Source organism: Amblyomma americanum, chromosome 5, assembly GCF_052857255.1.
Source record: "Amblyomma americanum isolate KBUSLIRL-KWMA chromosome 5, ASM5285725v1, whole genome shotgun sequence".
Lineage (NCBI taxonomy): Eukaryota > Metazoa > Arthropoda > Arachnida > Ixodida > Ixodidae > Amblyomma > Amblyomma americanum.
In genome coordinates, this window is record NC_135501.1 from 26,339,940 (window position 1) to 26,359,647 (window position 19,708).

The 19,708-nt window shown below is 50.5% G+C and overlaps 1 protein-coding gene and 1 pseudogene across 3 annotated transcripts in view; one reads left to right on the top strand and one right to left on the bottom strand.

Annotated features, from left to right (window-relative positions):
- The window catches only part of LOC144132342 (beta-mannosidase-like), a 306,383-nt gene that overhangs the window by 270,850 nt on the left and 15,825 nt on the right, over positions 1–19,708 (bottom strand). For all 3 annotated transcript variants that reach the window (XM_077664668.1, XM_077664669.1, XM_077664667.1), the window contains exon 4: positions 11,081–11,229. In XM_077664668.1, the coding sequence (XP_077520794.1) occupies positions 11,081–11,229 (149 nt within the window). The remainder of the gene's footprint in view (positions 1–11,080; positions 11,230–19,708) is intronic.
- Positions 1,182–4,158, top strand: LOC144132341 (uncharacterized; annotated as a pseudogene).

The following is a 19,708-nucleotide window of genomic DNA, read 5'->3' on the forward strand; positions in this document are numbered from 1 at the left end:
CTCGACTCCGAGGGTATAAAACGCCGCTGCCCCGGACGCCGAGAGAGAGACTTCGATTCCTTCCTTCGAGTAACGTGGTCGCCCTGACCGGCTGCTCTTTTGCGATGCCAGAATAAACAACTCGTTCTGTTGCCAGTCGACTCATCCTTTGCCGGGACCTTCGGATGTTTCCAGCTTTGCCCCAGGCCGCCAGGCCAACGCTACCCTTGGGGCTTGCAACCCATTTGCAACACCGTCATCTACTCGCGCGGCATCGTCGTTTCGCGGCCGTATTACAGAGCGAGACGCTAATCTGCCGCATGGCTCCATCGTTATGTACGTTAAAGCAAGCATCCAGGCCTGCGAAACAACAACCGCAGTTTACTGTCCTTGCAAGCCTGCTCTGAACAAAACGTCAAAATTTCGCCTTTCAGAATCTCCTTCCTCCTTCTGGGCGGAGATGCTTGCGGTTCAAGAGGCACGTTGCTCTGTGGCCGCCGTTCCCATGCTACCCACGCCCGCATTGTCATTCGCACCGACGCCTTTCACGTCACACGCCTACTAAGACAAGTCAGTCGCACCCCAGAAATCTGCCAAGACATCCATCGTCTAGCGGCACGCATCCCGCAGCAAATCCGTATTCAGTGGGTCCCGCGTGACCTCCTGAGCGCACAAAGCCCCGCAGATTCTTCGTCCCGTCTTTTGCCCCCAACCTCGTCTTTGCCTCGAGTCCTCACTCTGGATGACAGCACCCTCCTTTTAACAAGAAAGGAACACTTCCGGCGCCGTGTGCGGTAACCCTCCCCCGTGGTCTTACCCGTGCAGAGGCAAAGCCACCTAGAAGAGGGAGAAGGCCCCCGAGCAACACCACCTAGACGAACTGGAGGCCTCTGCGCTGAGAGCTGACGTCACAGCAACGTCACAAGGATGAGGCCGGTGTCGCGACGCGGCTCTGCTCCTCTAGAGCGGGCGCGCATCGAGGCACCCTAGCCGTGGAAGTCGCGACGGGGCGCGAGAAACCGGTCTGCCCCAAGTATGCCTTCCTTGAATTCCTAGACGGGAATCGGGAAGCCACTGCACGTGGCTCCGGCAGGAGCGGTCAGTCGCCTTTCGTGTCCGATGGTGTGTTCACGGCTTATTTGGCTGCCGTCTATTTCTTCTGTGCGCGAGTGCTGTGATGACACTTCGACATTAACGCAAAAATGCCGAACAAATGTTGTGTGCCTCAGTGCTGAGGTAACTATAAAACGGGACCAAAGGTTCATGTGTTTAAGTTCCCGCAAGATAAAGCGCTGCAGCAATCATGGATACGTGCCATTCCACGGAAAAACTTCGTCCCTTCTGAGCATTCCAGGGTAAGAGATGAATAATTTTTTCCATTCGTCCTCTTTTGTAGCTTTTAATTGTAGCACCGCCAAACTTGCAAAACGTTTTGGGTACCTTCTAAATGTGTATTTAATATTTTATGACGGGTTCTTATTTGTAGCAGGCTGTTACTTATATTAGACAAATATTTCTTTTTTAGGTCTGTGAGCATCACTTCACAGACGACGACATCGTGCGAGAGGCGTCATATGTCGACGATGCTACAGGTCGAGTGACGACAGCAGAGTTATCGCATCTGCGCCTTCGGTCAGGTGCGATTCCATCATTATTTCCAGGCTGCCCTAGTTACCTATCAAGCACAAAGACTTTAAGAGAGGAGCCAGAGGCGAAGCGAACATGCCTGGAAGCTGCTTCAATGCAAAGAGGAATTTCTGAGTCAATTCAGACATTTCGCAATGCCGAGGAAGCGGACAAAATCACCACCTTAAGGGACCTTGCTAGTGAAGTCAGAAGCCATAAGTCACAGTTCTAGAATGTAATTGAGGCCAGTGAGCGTCTCATGTTGGTGCACATCATAGAGGACGAAGCTCCATGGATTAAATATTCAATTGTAATAAAATCAGACCTCAGTATCACATTGTTCTTTGTGAAGAAGCCGCCTACAAGACTGGGCCCTAACTTGCCTATGCCGAGTGCAGCCAGAAGCAAAAGAGAAATAATAGAACTCCTCCAAAACGTTGAGAATTGGGACAAGGGCTTAAATTCAAATTCTGGCGATGCAAACGAAGACATCGGCGACATTATTCGTCTGCTCTTGCACAAGTTTTCCACGACACCAGCCGACGACAAAGCCAAAGCAATACAATTCCTGAGCGAGCAGCTGAACCTGCTTTTTTTGAAGAAGGAGCGGAGACGGTACTCCGTTGAATTCATGGTTTATTGCTGCATTCTTTTTACGGTATCACCGCACGCATATAAATACATCCGCAGCTATGGATATGTCACCCTGCCACACCCTATGACCATTCGGTCGATATGTTCGTCATTTGGTATGAACACAAGACTGGAACATCATGGTCCGACGTTCCTGAATTATGTTACAAAGAGGATCTCGGAACTCGATGTTCGCCAGCGCTTCGTTACCTTGATGGTCGATGAAGTCCATATTAAACCTTATTTTGATTACAAAGGGGGCAATATAACTGGTGCACCACTGAATTCATCGGAAGTCGCTACCAGTGCTTTCGTCTTCATGATACAGAGCGTCGCATGCCCTTTCAAGGAAGTGGCCCACATTGTGCCAGTGCACAAAGCCGATGTGATATGTGGGCTAGAAAACATTGGCTACAGAGTTTTGTGTGTAGTCAGTGACAATCATTCTGTGAACAGAAAGGCAATGTCTCAGTTTACAACGCCGCCAACAAATGTAATTTTATATCCGCACCCCTCTGGCCCATCGAGACCTCTCTTTTTTGTAATTGATCCAGTGCATATACTCAAATGCATCCGAAATAATTGGCTCAACCAAAAAAACATCCAACTATGCTTTTATTTTCCTGACTTCAATGAAAATTCAAACCAGCCTCCACGCATGCGCACAGCATCGTTTGCTACAATCAGAGAAGCTTACAAGCTGGAGAGTGATCAGCTTTTGAGGTACGGTTACTCGCTCTCTAGAAAAGCCTTGTACCCGTCTAGCCTTGAGCGGCAGAATGTGAAGTTCGCCTTGCTGATTTTTAATGACTCCCTGCCACCAGCGCTTCGTGCTCTTGGAGAAAAACACAGCTTACTCTTTCCTGAAGATACAGCGAGTTTCATTGAAGTTATAGCGAAGTGGTGGAAGGTTGTGAATGTTAAAACACCATGGAAAGGAAAACGAGTGAATGACCGATTTCAAGAGCCAGTTTTTCCTTCGGAGGATGACATGAAGGTGGCTTTCCTCTACAAAATTTTGGACTGGCTTGATTCTTGGAAAGAGAAGAATCTGGACAGCGGGGTGCTCACAAAGGAAACCCATGCTTCTCTGCATCAAACAACCCATGCACTTGTTGAAGTCAGCAGGTATTGCTTCGATGAACTGCAGCTTTCATACGTCCTGCTCGGCAAGTTCCAGACGGACAGCTTAGAGGACCGCTTCGGGAAATACAGGCAACTTGCTGGCTCCCAATATCATGTTTCTATTACGCAAGTTTACGAGAGCGAAACTAAATTACGGCTGCAAAATACTTTGCCACAATCACAAGTGCTTGCGGAACGAATAGCTCCTTCGATGAGCAATGGGAAGATCTGCGAAAGCAGATAGAAACACCGCATCCTAACTGCAACGTTGTAGTTACGAGAGATGCCTTGTCAAAAATACAAGATATTATCCCCGTCCTGGTGTACGTGGCAGGATATGCAGTCTACGCGACTCTTAAGAAATTAAACTGCATGAAATGTCGGGCAGCATTGACAGTCGGCAAGACTATCACTGTCTCTGCAGCTCAAAAGTACTATCACTTGGTGAAAGATATAGACCGAGGTGGCCTCATTTTCCCAGCGTTGTTTGCTGTAAATGCTGTTACCCACAACTATGTTGTTGTTGAACAAGTGTCCAAGAAAGCGGAGTTCTTGAGGAGCCCGAACCAGCGCCGTCTAGTCACCGAACTCACATTACAGCTGCTTGCAGATCAAGAGTCATCAGATTTTGACACCTGCGAAGATGGACACACAGTTGAGCTTCTGTTGAAGCATGTGTTGTGGAGCAGTACAAACATTCTGCTCAAAAACTTCTGCCGCAAGCTCAACGATGATGTAGCCGATGCAAATGCTAAGGCTAAGGAAAGAAAAGCTGCAACACTTTCAAGGAAGTGAAAAGTTGTTTGTTTGTTTGGTGCTGGTGACTTTTAAATGTATATATTATTCCGCATCAAGAACAGTGTTACAACAATCGAAATGTAAATAAATGTTTTGTACCTGTAAATCTCTCCACTGATGTCTCAACTTGAGTAAAAACAATCTTATGCAGCCAACTGTGCTGCCGCCTCATATCCTCGCGCAGTAAAAAAGAAACATGCATGCTCCTCGGAAAAACCGGTGAGGCCCCATCCCTGTGACGTCACTGGAGGAGCACTGAGGCCTTAAGTTCGTCTAGGTGGTGTTGCCCCGAGCGACCTCCTCTCTTTGACCACTACGTCACGATAGGAGGATGGCTGTGTCGGATGGGAGAAGCCCAGCCGGCGGCGCGCGCCTGCGCCGCAAACATGCTTATCCTTCTTGGCTTGGCTTGGCTGAGCGTGACTCTACGGCTCGCAAAAAAAATATTGCAGGGTCGTGCATAGGAACGCAGTCTTTATGTTTCCCGTTCAATTTTAGACAGTTTTGTAATTATGAATACAAATCAAAACACATAAACCTTTAACTGACAATAATATTGGAGTATAGAGCGAATCATATATGTATATATAATCCTAATATTTGGGCCACCCGCTGGTTTGAGCGAAGTTGTGTCAGTTGCTGGCAACACTTATTCAGGCGGCAGGCGGCGAGAACAACGTTTTTACCATGTTTTTGCCAGCATCACAGCATCGGTAAGCATGGCGCGTCGTAAGCGATCGTAAGTCAAGCTTAAGAAGTTGCTGCTGGTCGTTTGTGTGCTACTCTTCACCCGTTCGAATGCAAGAATGCCTGGCTCATGCTGTGCACCCAACTGCAAGTCAAATTATGACGGCGGCCCAAGTGTCCGAGTGCACAGGTTTCCTACTGACCCGACGATGCGGGCAGCAGGGACAAGAGCTGTTCCCCGGAAAGACTTCTTGCCAACAAAGTACACAGTGGTAAGCATTGCTTTTTGTGTTGTTATATAGTGTTCTGAGACGAAAAGCTTTCGTCGTGCAGTTTATCCGCTTACGGTTGCTTATGCATGATTTCGGTTACGCACGGTACCATCGTAACGCACGTGTTGACGATCTTTATTGCTTCCGCAGCAGAGACAAAGGGTCTCTGAACTTGTCGGCGCGGTCGTTAATGCCATCTCTTGTCCGGTTACATGCTCATTTGATTGTATTATTTTATTTCAGCTCTGTGAAAAGCATTTTTTGCCGACGGACTACTTGGAAACAACTGCCTACACAGATATCAAAACTGGAAAAGTTGTGGAAGTTCCGCTGAAAACCATTCGCCTGAAACAAACTGCACTTCCAAGTTTGTTTCCGAAGTGCCCCGCATATTTATCTCGACCACAAGCGTCGGTTCGAGAAGCACCAGAACAGAAAAGGATACGCTTGGAAGATGCTTCAATGCAAGAGTCAATACTGCTTTCGAAGCAGACTCAAGCTGAAGAGGAGGCCAAAAACAGGATAAATGGTTTCTCCGATTTGCTCGACGCTTTGCCAAGCCTTCAAAATTCCGACTTCTGGACTATTATCAACAAGGATGGGAAGGTTTTCTTCTTGGATCTGACCCTTGATTCTGCTCCTGCAGTCCGTTCGTCGGTGATTGTGTCATCGGACCTTCGCGTAGAAGTGTTTTTTGGTGAAACTCGCCTGAGCAAATGTGGTGAGGTGCTTGTGCCTGAAAAGCTTTGTAATCTAAGAGATTTGAAAGGAGTGCTACAGATGATTGAAGACAGTCATAGGAATATCTCCACTGAGCCTTCTGAGAAGATTCGTCATCTTCATCAATTGGTAGCAACTTTACTGGATGAAGTGAGTGATGAACATTCCTCATGCAAGTTGCAAGAATGGCATTTCGAGGTACTGAAATTCTTCAAAAGCCAAGTAGATCTTGTTTTAAACAATGCTAACCGATATCCCCCAGATTTTTTAGTTTTTGCAAGCCTTTTGTTCACGATTTCACCTCACGCTTACAAGTTTTTGAGAAGCTGAATGAAACTTAAGTTGCCGCACCCTGACACAGTCAGAAGGCTTTGTTCATCATATGATGTAAGTCCTGCAACAGAGCAACAGGAATCTAACTTTCTTATGCGAAGCGAGTTGTGAACACATACAAAGAGCATGAACGGACAGTGACTTTAAAGATAGACGAAGTGCACCTTCAAGCATATTTTGATTACAAGGCTGGTTTCGTGACAGGTGCTGCTGTTAACTCCTCAAGCCCTGCAAAAACAGCCCATGTATTCATGATCCAGAGCCTGCTTTCTTCAAACAAAGATGTTGTACACATTCTACCTGTTGCACAAATTGATGCCAGGGTGCTGCATGACTTTCTTCGGAAACTAATTATTGATCTGGAGGCATCTGGTTTTAAAATCGTAGCACTGATATCAGACAACAACTCCATAAACAGGAAAGCTATGTCATTCTTTGCTAAGCCCGCAAGGCTCAGCATTGTGTACCAGCATCTGCTGATCCATCACGCCCCCTATTTTTCGTCATAGATCCGATTCACTTGATTAAGTGCATTAGGAATAACTGGCTGAATCAGTGCAACATTGGGAAGTGCATGTACTTTCCTGACCCAAAAAGTACTGATGCCCAACCAAAGATACTTACAGCACCCTTTAAAGTGTTGTGTCAGCTTCACAAAGCCGAGAAAAATGACCTTTTACAGGTAGCGTCAACGCTTACCTTAAAGGCATTGAACCCGTCAAACATGGAGCGCCAAAATGTTAAACTGGCCCTAAACTTATCGACTGTTGCTGGTCTTAACACAGCTTCATTCCAGCATGCACAGGAAACGTCCAAATACATTGACACCCTATTGATTTGGTGGAATGTAATAAATGTCAAAACGCCAAAAAAGGAGAACGGCTTCGAGATGAGTTGCAAGGCCCAATAACATCATCCTCATGCCCTCAGCTTGAATTCTTGAGCAGAATAGTTCACTGGCTTGACCACTGGGCAAGCCTCAAGCATGACAATGGCCGCCTGACGCGAGAAACACACTCTGCTTTGAGCCACACTACCCATGCCTTGCACGAACTCGCCGTGTATTGTTTGGAAGAGCTTGGTTTTAGTTATGTGCTCTTGGGAAAATTCCAAACTGACAGCCTTGAGGATCGCTTTGGCAAGTACCGGCAACTGTCATGGGCCAACTACCACGTGTCCATCAGGCAAATATATGAGTCGGAGAACAAGTTGCGTTTGCAAAAAGTTCTAGATTTGCCTGAATTGGGCATGGTGCAAGCGTCAAGTCAGTCAAGTGCGTCAAAGGTAGATGTAGATGTACACTCATTGCAAGATCAATTTCGTGTTGCCGTGGCTGATCCTGACGTTGAGTCAAAAGCTTCGAGGCTGCCAGCGGTAACATATATCGCTGGCTATTGCGCCCATGCAGCTTTAAAGAAACTAGCATGCACATCCTGCAGGGAAAACCTTGTCCTGCAAGATGTAGACCTAGATAATGCAGACAATGCATTGATCGCAAACATGTCGAGAGGAGGACTCAAGTTCCCACGAGCCACTGTTGTGAACGCTGTGCTTTTCACAGAAATTGTACTGGACAAGCTCAGGGCCCCAGAATATTCCACACAGTTTTTTAGCCTTCCTAGGCAGAAGGATGCTCTTGTTGCCCTTGCATTTTCAGCCCTTGGAGACATTGATGACCTAGATGTGTGCGATTTTGGTCACACAGCAAAGGAAATGATGGAGCTTGTCATAAGTGCTGCAGCGAATACACTACTGAACAATTTGTGCCGCAGAGAAAATGATAAATTGTCCCTTGCCAAGAATGAGCGAAAGCTAAAAACCTTGAAGGCCTGAGGAATGCTGCTCTTTTGTTGTCTAGTATTTATGTGGTTCTGTTTTACTTAGCTATGTGTATGCTTGTGCTTATGGACTCTGTAAAAATTGTCTATGGTATTTATAGCTTGGCAAAACTAAAAAAACAAGTGGTTTTTGAGTGCAAAGAACCACGAAGCACCAGTCATTTCTGTGCCACTTCTGAGTGTTCTTCTGTAGAAGTAAAATATTGATTTGGCTAGATTGCTATTAATGAAAAGTGGCAATTGTTTTAAACCATAATCAGTACGACGCGCACTGGCTGTGCCTGTGCGCAATGATTATGGTTTAAAAAAACTGCCTGCGCCAGTCCCAGCGTTCGTGGCACAAGGCTAGGGGTGGCGAATTGGGTGAAGCCGACTTGCAGGCCCATTGTACTGGCGTGACGTCACGCCGCCGTGCGGAGGCCTTGAAGTTGTCTAGGTGGCTTTGGCAGAGGAGGTTGCAGTTCGGAGGATATGGGTCGGGGTTGCCCTAACTCCAGCTGTGAGACGCAAGTGGACGTGTTTCAAAGATTTATATCCCCACCCCAGGTGTCCAGTCTGCAAAAACGGAGACTGTGAGGCGGATATCCACCACCTGTTGTGGGACTGCCCGGTGCTGAAGCCGATGAGAATTCGGCACTTGGCACTGGCGGCAATTGGACTCTCACCAGACAATCCGGATCTTATATTGCCAGGACACAGGGTCAATATCATCTTTCCCTTCTTGATTTAATCAAATCAGCCCACCTTTTTTCATTTATTTAAGCATCTTACTCCATTCTTACTTCATAGTTTTTATGCCTTTCGGCAGTAAACATCGCATAAAAAAAGAGCTCGTTCAGAAGAATGTCGGCAACATCGGTAGCAGTACTGGCGGGGCAGGCCCGAGTGATTGCGTAGCGAGTGGAACAGCCCATAGCAACTGCAACCCATTTGTTTCCGGAGGTGAACTCAAGAAACGGGCCCAAAAGATCCAAGCCGGCACGATAGATAGATAGATACGGGGGCACATCAATAGGTTGGAGCACGCCCACTGAGAGCGTGGCAGGGCGTTTCCGGGGCTGGAACTGGTCGCATGCACGAACATAGTGACGTACAGGCGGTAGAGGCGGGGCCAGAAGAAGCGATGACGCTCGCGGGCGTAAGTACGCAAGCCACTCAGATGACCAGATGTCGGGAGGTCATGGAGCCCGGTGAGGACACCGGTGCGCAGGTGCTTGGGCACAACGAGCAGGAGGTCGCGGCCGGCGAGGTTAAGGCTTCTGGGGTATAGAGTGTCATCATGCATCACAAACCGGTGCAGAGGAGGATCAGTTGGTGACGCTGTCGGCGTAAGCGATGCGACCCAGAGTGCCGCTGAGAAATGACAGTGCCGATTCCATGACATCTGGCGTCAGTGCGTGATTCAGTGGGAGCGGCCACATCGAAGTGTGCCAAGACTGGTGAGGTGGTGAGCTTTGAGATTAGCGCGACAAAGGCGTTTGCTGGTGGGGGTTTTCAGGTGAAAGTCATGTCCTTTTCGAGTGGGCGAGCGATGCGAACAAAGCCTAGCACAAAGCGACGCAAGTATGACCACAGCTCCAAGAAGCTCCGTCCGCCGTTGCAGGAACGCGGCACCGGGAAGTGTTTCAGAGCTCGGATCTTAGATGAATCAGGGTGAAAACCCGTGGCATCGACGACATGCCCAAGATCGTGATATGACGACGCGCGAAATGGCATTTGGGGGAGTCGAGCTCTAAGCCTGTACGACAGAAAACGGAAAGAATCTTGGAAAGGTCATCGAGGTGAGAAGAAAATCTAGTGGAGAAGACAATGACGTCGTCGAGATAGCAGAGGCACGTGAACCATTTGTCTTCATGCGGAAGGGCGTCCATCATACGCTCGAAGGCAGCCTGCGCGTTGCATGGACCTCGTCGCGGCGTTGAAGCCTGCAGGCTGGTCGCGGCTGCTAGCTGTGTGGGGTCTCAGTTTGTGCTGCCATCTAAAAAGGTGTCAGAGGTAACTACGCCGTTTTTTTCCCTCCAGTTATTAAAATCTATTCAAAAACTTGCGAACATATTCGAACAGTTTTTAATAATTTTAACTGAGGCATATTTTGTTCCCTTAGCGAACCGATTACGAGAATATTCAGTTAGATATTTAAAAAACTGTAGCATTCGCACACCCCTAGCATAACATTTTGGGCGATATCCCATTGGGGAACTCGCACTATGTAGGAACCCCAGGCTGCAGCGTTTTTCGCAGTGAGTGAGTTGGAACATGGACCTCTAATCGGAAGCGACCCTTCAAACACTTGCTCAGAGGAATCCTGAAAGTTAAATGCTCTGTGCGTGAAGGCCAAGGGCACCATGCGTGTCCACCTCATAGTTATGAGAAACACTAGAACGATGGCACTCCTCATGAACAGAACGGCACAAACGCAGCCGCAACTGGCAATGTAGTAGAACAGACTGCATGGTCGAGTCCGTTCAGGCAGGCAGAAAGCAGCTCTCTCGAGGACAGAAACTATCTTCTTTGATCTCAATTGTGTGGGTTCTGCAATAGGAGGGCGCTGAGCCCATTCACATGAAAAGAAAACAATTACTGGTCCTTTTACTGATGGCGGAAGCGACCTGAAGTAAGGTGGTTGCACAGTTCGGCAATGTCAGAGCACATACACATATCATGCAGCGCTACATTGTTGAGTCTTGCCGCAGCAGAGCCATTCCGGGCAGCTGGAGACACTGTGAGATTGCGACAAGCTGACGAAACCGTTATTTTAAAATTCATGTTTGTTACAAAGGTTTTTAAATACTCTATGGGAGGAGTTTAGCTCAAGAATTTCAGATTCTTTCACACTACGAGGCGTGCGCTGAAACAAACTGAAAGATAAAGCACCAGATAGAAGTACCGTTGCGAGAAAACGCTGGAAAAACAAACACCTTTGACATTTATTTCTGCAACAGATGCTCTTGTACTAACTCTGTCGAATGACTGTACACAGAGGACAAATTGCTTGAGTCTGAGTTGAAAACGCGAACAGCCATTCACTACTGATGCAGGAAACCTACCCACAACTTGGCCGCAACTTACCCGAAGTATGCCTTTCACGTCCGCTGTGTGGCGGACGAACATGTTGCTGGTGCGGAATAGCAATCGGCCGTTGAGGCTCAAGTTGCACACCGTGTCGATGCCATGAGCCACCAGAGACACGCGGCGTTGATTCAGCAGGTCATCGCCCACTGGGAAGGAAAGAGAGAGATAGACGAGGAGTGCGCTCTCTCTAGCAGCCTCCACTGTTACAGCCAGAAGCTGGCGGCAGGATTTTTAGAACAGCACTTCAAAAGAAGTGAAAGTAGAGCGATAAATTTAAGTACACTATGCATTGCCAAAAAACATGCATAGAAAAGTACGATAAAGAAACCTTGCTGGGTCTGTTATCAAGTCCAAGGGGAAGGAGACGCCGCAGGCTGAGTCAGATATTCCGGTGGAGAGATCAGGTTACGCCGACACTCTTGGATTGCAGTACCGTGTCTCCCGCATCGCTTCCTAATCTTTTCGCCGTCGTGGGCGATATAAAGCATTTATTCTCGTGACCTCAGATTACTCCTATGAGCTTGAGCTTGAAAGTGCGACTGATCAGGCTTTTTCATTTTGCTTTGAGGGTCCACAAACTAAGAAGCATGATGAGTCGAAGACTCGTGAAGCTTAATTTAGCGGCCACTGCCCTTCTGAAACAGGGGTAGTAGATGTGTTTCCTTTTAATTCTTGGTCGCAGGGACATTTTCTGCCGAGTGTGTCAATGCAAAGCGAATCGCGCCCTTATAGAAAGCTTGTGGTGATGGAGTGGCCTTAGCTGAACCAGGTCAGTGCCAGTTGGATGTCAGTTGGAGAGACCTTTGTCTTTCGTTGGACTGAGCTCGGCTAATAACGATATATTTCCATAATATTGCCACACTGCGAGCGCCGCCATGCGGCCGAGCGGCATGACTGGGCTCGTGTGGGAGCGAAGAAGAGGACGTTCCCGTTCGAACGCGCGCTGCTCGGTTTTCTGGCCTTCGGATTAACAAAAGCCTTTTTTTTCGTGCCGCCCTACGTTTGTCGGCGACATTTTGGTGGAGCCGCTGGGTATCGTTCCATGAACGCTCACCCCGAGGGCAACTCTGACGCTGATCAGCGACGCTTGGACACAACACCCGTCCATAAAGCGAGCCGCCGCCTGCGAGGCCTACAACCCGAGTTCGGCCAACTGACAGCGCCGGTAAGGGCCATGACATCCACCGCGGCTAGCCAGACAAGTCAGCACTCCGGGAGTGCCCCGCCATTTGTCCTTCACGCACCTCGATCGCCGCCACCGTTCCACGGGGACAGGTTCGAGGACGTCGAAGACTGGTTGGCCAGCTTTGACCGAGTGGCGAGTTTCAATGAGTGGGACGGCGAGCGCAAGCTGCGCAACGTCTACTTTGCGCTGCAGGACTCGGCCAAAACGTGGTTTGAGAACCACGAAGCTTCCTTTACCACCTGGGAGGCTTTTCGTCGAGAGCTGCTAGCGACATTTACCAGCAGCGAAAGAAAAGAGAAAGCGGAAATCGCCCTGCGCTCGAGATCACAGCAGCCGAACGAGGGCGTCGCGATGTTCATCGAGGACATGACGCAACTGTTCAACCGGGCCGACCCTGCTATGCCCGAAGCCCAGAAGGTACGACACTTAATGCGTGGCGTAAAAGAGCAGCTGTTTGCCGGACTGGTCCGTGACCCGCCACGAACAGTGTCCGACTTCACCAAGGAGGCAATGGGTATCGAGCGCTCTTTACAGGAACGGGGCGCCCACTTCGGACGTCAGGCTACTGTAGCAGCCTCTTCCCAGTCCCAGTACACGCCTACGTCGCTGCCCGCCGAGGACCTTCGGGAACTTGTAAGAAGCCTGGTGCGCGAGGAACTGGCGAAACTTCGCTTTGAAGCTCCACAGGTCAGCGTCGCTGCCATTACGGACGTGGTCCGCGAAGAAATCCGACGAGTTGTGCAGCCACCCCCAGCTCCACACCCGGCGCCCTCCGTTATGACGTACAGCGAGGCGCTACGAAGTCCCGGGCCAGCGATGCGAGCCTTTTCCCCCATCGCTCCTGTGCAATACCTGCAGGAGCCAATCGCAACAGCACCCTCCGTGCGGCAGGAGTTCAGGCCCCCCCGTGAGCAAAGCGCACGTTTGGCGTACGCCAAACAATCGGTCGCTCTGTTACCACTGCGGAGAGCCTGGCCATATCCTTCGCCACTGCCCCTACCGCAGGATGGGTTTAAGGGGGTTTTCACGTGACTCACCTCGACCACGCTACGGTGAAAGACCACGGGATATCGAACAGTACTTGGCTGAAAACGTGCAATCTTCGACCTCGCAGCGACGCCAGTCCCGATCGCCATCCCCAAGGCGGTTCTCTTCGCCCGGCCGCCCGTCATCCTCTGGCCAGTTCAGAGGTACGTCCCCACGCCGGGAAAACTGAAGACGGCGTCCTCTGGGGGTAGGACCGCCGCTGCCGCAGACAGTGAACAGCCTCCATCCGACGATTTTATGCGACGACCCCACCCGCCGACCTTAAAGACGATCCCACCGCCGACCTCACCGACAACCTCAGCGACGACCCCATCGACGACGGCACCAAAAACCTCGCCGACAAATTGTCAAACAATTGTTTCCGCCGCCGAAATTCTTGTTGCCGCCGATGGCTATGACGTATCTGCACTCGTCGATACCGGAGCCGACTTTTCTGTCATGAGTAGTAACCTAGCCGCAACCCTCAGAAAGGTTCTAACACCTTGGCATGGGCCGCAGATACGCACAGCTGGTTGCCATGTGGTAACGCCGGTTGGCGTCTGCACCAGCCGTATAAAGATCCGCGGTGCAACTTTCACTGGCTCCTTCGCCGTGCTACGAGAGTGCTCTAAAGAACTGATTCTCGGCATGGACTTCCTTAAAGAGTATGGGGCGGTCATCAACCTGCATGAGCAATTGGTATCGTTTTCGACACAGCGAGCCGTTGATACCGACCCCGAGCCGCACAGAGCACCATTACGCATCTCTGATGACCACACAACGATACCGCCGAGAGCAAGCAAGTTTGTCACAGTCCAGTGTGATACCAGCTCCGGTACTCGGGGCATTGCCGAAGCGAATATGTCGCTGCTACTGTCTCGGCAAGTTTGCGTTGCTCGCGCCCTTGTCGACCTTGTTCACGCGCGTACCACGCTCTTAGTGACAAACTTTAGTTGTGAACCCCAACATTTGACGAAAAACACGGTGATTGCCCATTTTGAAGAACTTGGCGAACATGCCGGCCAATGTGCCTTATCAACAACGGCTCCCGAAATAGCCGAACAGGACACTGCAACAGCCATTAGGACCGACGTGAACCCTGACCTTCTGACCAATCAGAAACGCCGCGTGGAAAGCCTTATTGACTCTTTCCGCGACTGTTTTGCATCAACATCCAAGGTTCGCCAGACGCCAATAACTAAGCACCGTATTATCGTCGACAGTAACCAGAGACCGCTATGTCAGCGTCCTTATCGTGTTTCGTCGAAGGAGCGCGATGCTATCCGCCGCCAAGTTGCCGAAATGCTCCACGACGACGTCATACAACCATCGACGAGCCCCTGGGCGTCACCTGTTGTCCTCGTCGCAAAGAAGGACGGCAGCCTACGGTTCTGTGTAGATTATAGACGCCTCAATAACGTTACCAAAAAAATGTCTATCCACTGCCGCGCATTGATGACTCATTAGACCGCCTCCGCCATGCTACCTACTTTTCGTCACTCGACCTTCGTAGCGGTTATTGGCAAATCGAGGTCGACGAACGTGACCGAGAAAAGACCGCCTTCGTTACTCCTGACGGACTGTACGAATTTAAGGTGCTTCCTTTCGGCTTGTGTTCAGCCCCTGCGACGTTCCAACGTATGATGGACACCGTATTAACTGACCTGAAGTGGCAGTCCTGCCTTGTCTATCTCGACGACGTCGTGATTTTCTCCGACACGTTCGAGGAGCACCTGAAACGTTTGCGTGCCGTCTTCGAAGCAATTCGTTCTGCGGGTCTGTCTCTCAAGCCTGAAAAGTGCCACTTCGCATTTCGGGAGCTCAAGTTTCTTGGCCACATTGTGAGCGCTCAGGGCGTTAGCCCCGACCCAGAAAAGACCGCCGCCGTTGCTGCATTTCCCCAGCCAACAGATAAACGAAGCTTGCGGCGTTTCCTGGGGCTTTGCGCCTATTATCGGAGGTTCGTTCAAAACTTCTCCAAGCTCGCAGAGCCGCTGACTCGCCTGACAAAAGACTCTGAACCCTTTTTCTGGGGCCAAGATCAGGAAAAAGCTTTCATAGAGCTTAAGGCCCGCCTCCAATCTACGCCTATCCTTGCCCACTTCGACGAGCGGGCCGACACGGAACTGCACACAGATGCCAGCAATGTGGGCCTCGGTGCGGTGATTGTGCAGTGGCAAGACGGTGTGGAACGCGTGATCGCATACGCAAGTCGCACTTTGTCTCGTTCCGAAGTGAATTATTCCACAACGGAAAAGGAGTGTCTCGCTGTTGTGTGGGCAATCACAAAATTTCGCCCATACCTGTACGGCCGCCCGTTTCGCGTCGTCAGCGATCATCACTCCTTGTGCTGGCTTGCGAACCTCAAAGATCCATCGGGGCGACTTGCACGGTGGAGCCTTCGGTTGCAAGAGTTCGACGTCACCATCGTGTATAAGTCGGGTCGGCAACATAGCGATGCAGACTGTCTCTCCCGAGCTCCTCTTCCGTGCCCACCAGATGAGTCCGACGACGATTCTGCTTTCCTCGGCGCTGTCACCACATCCGACCTTGCCCACCACCAGAGGGCCGACTGCGAACTGCTGCCTCTAATCGAGTACCTCGAAGGAACCGCTCCGTCTCCGCCCAGACTCTTCTCTCGCGGACTTTCGTCGTATTGCTTAATAGATGGAGTCCTCTACAAGAAAAACTACGGCCCGACCGAAACTGCGTATCTCCTCGTTGTCCCAACCGCACTTCGTCAGGAAGTTCTCGCTGCATGCCACGACGACATTTCTTCTGGCCACCTCGGTTTTTCCAGAACATTGGGACGCCTCCGCCACAAGTACTACTGGCCACGGCTTGCTGCGGTCGTCCAACGCTACGTTCGAACCTGCCGTGAGTGTCAACGACGGAAGGTACCACCGACAAAACCGGCCGGCCTTCTGAAGCCAATTGATCCACCGCAAATCCCATTCCAACAAGTCGGCATGGACTTACTGGGCCCATTCCCGGTGTCCTCCATGGGAAACCGGTATATTGTTGTTGCCACGGACTACCTAAGCCGCTATTGTGAAACCAAGGCTCTTCCCCGTGGCACCGCGGCTGAAATTGCACAGTTCTTTGTTCACCACATCGTGCTTCGCCACGGCGCCCCCGTGGTTGTATTAACTGACCGAGGAACCGCGTTTACGTCGGCTCTTACACACGAGGTCCTCCGTCTTAGTGGCACCAGTCATAGAAAAACGACTGCTTACCATCCTCAAACGAATGGACTTACTGAGAGGCTGAACAAGACCATCACAGATATGATGTCTATGTATGTCGACGCTGACCATCGCAACTGGGACGAAATACTTCCCTACATCACGTTTGCGTACAACACCGCCCTCCAAGAAACGACGCGCTTCACCCCCTTCCGTTTGGTGTATGGCCGAGATGCCCTGACCATGCTTGACGCCATGCTGCTCCCGGATTGTACCCCCTCGTCTGCCCCAGACGCTGACCAATTCGTTCGCGATGCAGAAGCCGCTCGCCACCTTGCTCGACAACGCATTCGCCACCAGCAGACAACTGACGCCCGGCGTTACAACCTCCGCCACAGGGAGGTGATTTACCAACCCGGCGAGCACGTCTGGGTATGGAGCCCTATACGTGTGCGCGGTCGCTCTGAAAAGCTTCTGCGGCGCTACTTCGGTCCCTACGAGGTGCTACGTCAACTCAGCGATGTGAACTATGAAGTGTACCCGCAAGGAGTTGTCCGGTCTTCTCGCCCGCCCAAGTCTGAAGTCGTCCACGTGTCCCGCATGAAACCGTATTACGCCCGTTAGCCCCTCCCGGAGTTCACATTCAGTGCTGCCGCCACACGCCATCGCACTTTCGGTGTCTCCACACTCTTTATCCCCCTTGCCGGAGGCATCGAGGCGATGCCCCTTGAAAGGAGGGGGGCAATGCCACACTGCGAGCGCCGCCATGCGGCCGAGCGGCATGACTGGGCTCGTGTGGGAGCGAAGAAGAGGACGTTCCCGTTCGAACGCGCGCTGCTCGGTTTTCTGGCCTTCGGATTAACAAAAGCCTTTTTTTTCGTGCCGCCCTACGTTTGTCGGCGACAATATTTTCGGTTCAACTATGAAACAAGCTTCCCCTCGAACGGGAGGATACTAGATATTTTCAGTGGTTTGGTCAGGGCTCATCACAGGTGATAAAGGCACTCCACAACATCGCACGACTTTTTCCGCAGACTCCTAACTGCCCAGTTTAGAAGGAAACTGCACGCTACCGAAGATTTTCTTTATTCGATCCTTCCAATGCTACATAGCAGTCAGAAGATGGCTGTATACTGTGAGGTGCACAACAAATCCTCAGGGGATTTTCGAACGTGGTGCGTCCACAGTGGTGCGTCGGACAGCGGATCGCTGCACGTGCCAGCCCAGCGTTGCGCGTGTGCGCACGCGAATGCGGTGTGTGAGGCGACGGCAACGAAGAGTGTGGCGAGCACGAGGAGCGGAGAGCTGACGTGTCAGAAAACCGAGGTGTGAAGGAACACTAAGCAGCGGAGATCGGGTCATTCAAGCGTGGAGGTGGCAGCCGTCAGACGTTGGTTCCGTGCTGTCGTGACCTTCCTTGGATCACCGACGCAAGCCTACTGCGTTCCTTGCAAGCGTGGAGGTGGCAGCCGATGGACAGAGGGCGCTGCTAATAATAATAATATTTATAATAATAATAATTGGTTTTTGGGGAAAGGAAATGGCGCAGTATGTCTCATACATCGTTAGATGTATGTTCTAACTGCCGTAAGGAAAGGGATAAAGGATGGAGTGAAAGAAGAAAGGAAGAGAGAGGTGCTGTAGTGGAGGGCTCCGGAATAATTTCGACCACCTGGGGATCTTTAAAGTGGACTGACATCGCGCAGAACACGGGCGCCTTAGCGTTTTGCCTCCATAAAAACGCAGCCGCCGTGGTGGGGTTCGAACCCAGGAACTCCGGATCAGTAGCCGGGTACCCTACCCACTGAGCCACCGCGGTGGGGCAGGGCCGTGCTGCCGAAATGCACTCCTGGATAGCCTGCTTTAAGACTCCGGCGTTTCGTGACGCCGTCGACGACACCTGGCTACGTTTTTCCTGCAGCTGTCAAGTTCTTCGGGCTGTTGACTGGAGACCACCGACGTCTTCCTGCAGTTTAATTCTCTCCTAATACCACCTGGCTCTCTTTCGCCGCTTCCGTTGACGCAACGCCAGCGACACTTCGCAGTTCATTAACCAGCGTTCCGTCCTGTCAACAAGGCACCCCTGCTTCACCTGGGACGCTCAGTACCGGGTGAACTCTTTCCGTTATTTCTGTAGTGTTGTACGCGTGTTGAGTGTGTTTTTCTTTTTTTATTTCCCTTTCTTATCGGCCCTTTTCCTTAATAATAATATTTGGTTTTTTGGGGAAAGGAAATGGCGCAGTATCTGTCTTATATCGTTGGACACCTGAACCGCGCCGTAAGGGAAGGGATAAAGGAGGGAGTGAAAGAAGGAAGGAATAAAGAGGTGCCGTAGTGGAGGGCTCCAGAATAATTTTGATCACCTGGGGATCTTTAATGTGCACTGATATCGCACAGCACACGGGCGGCTTAGCGTTTTTCCTCCATAAAAACGCAGCCGCCGCGGTCGGGTTCGAACCCGGGAACTCCTGATATGGCCCTTTTCCTTTAAATTATAAATACGGCTTCGTTTTGTTTGATCTCTTTGTTTTCTTTTCCGAACCAGCACGCGCTAGCTTTTCCTTTCGGAAAGTCGGGGACGCTGTACCGATCCGGGACACCTACTCGGGCAGGCTACAGTTATGGTTATGGCAATAAACTTACATTACTGCCCGAAACAGCATATATATCTGCTTATATTCACAGTTTCACATAAACCTGTTAGGAATTTCTACAAATCTTTTTTTTCTGAGCACGGTTGTCTCTCCTACATAGCACTGTCAGCGGTGGTGTGCATCAGGATGGAGCTGAGACATATTTTTAGATAGGGAAGGAGGGGATCAGTGTTAAGACCCAGCTTCCGATCGGAGTGAAGTGTTTGTGTGCACGACGGTGGAATCAAAGGAATGGGTGCGGTGGCTTACGTGTGCGGTGAGTCTGTCCGGCAGCAATGGCATCAATATCGGCAGCAATTTCTTTTACATTTGGGGCTACACGGATTTTATACAGAAGCGGGAGCGAGGGTAACGATAAGGAGCCTGATGGAATAAAGAGCAGCTTGTTCAATGATCGAGTGCCCTGTTTGGTGCAGAAGCGGTGGCCCATCTGCTGGTCTTGATGCAGCTGTGGCAGGTCTGCTGTGCGAAAAATGCGTTCAAGAAGGGTTTTCTGGCGGGCTATTTGGTGCTTCCCGCTCATGATTAAACTGCACGAAAGAAACGGGGAGAGAGACAAGAAACACAAACGCAC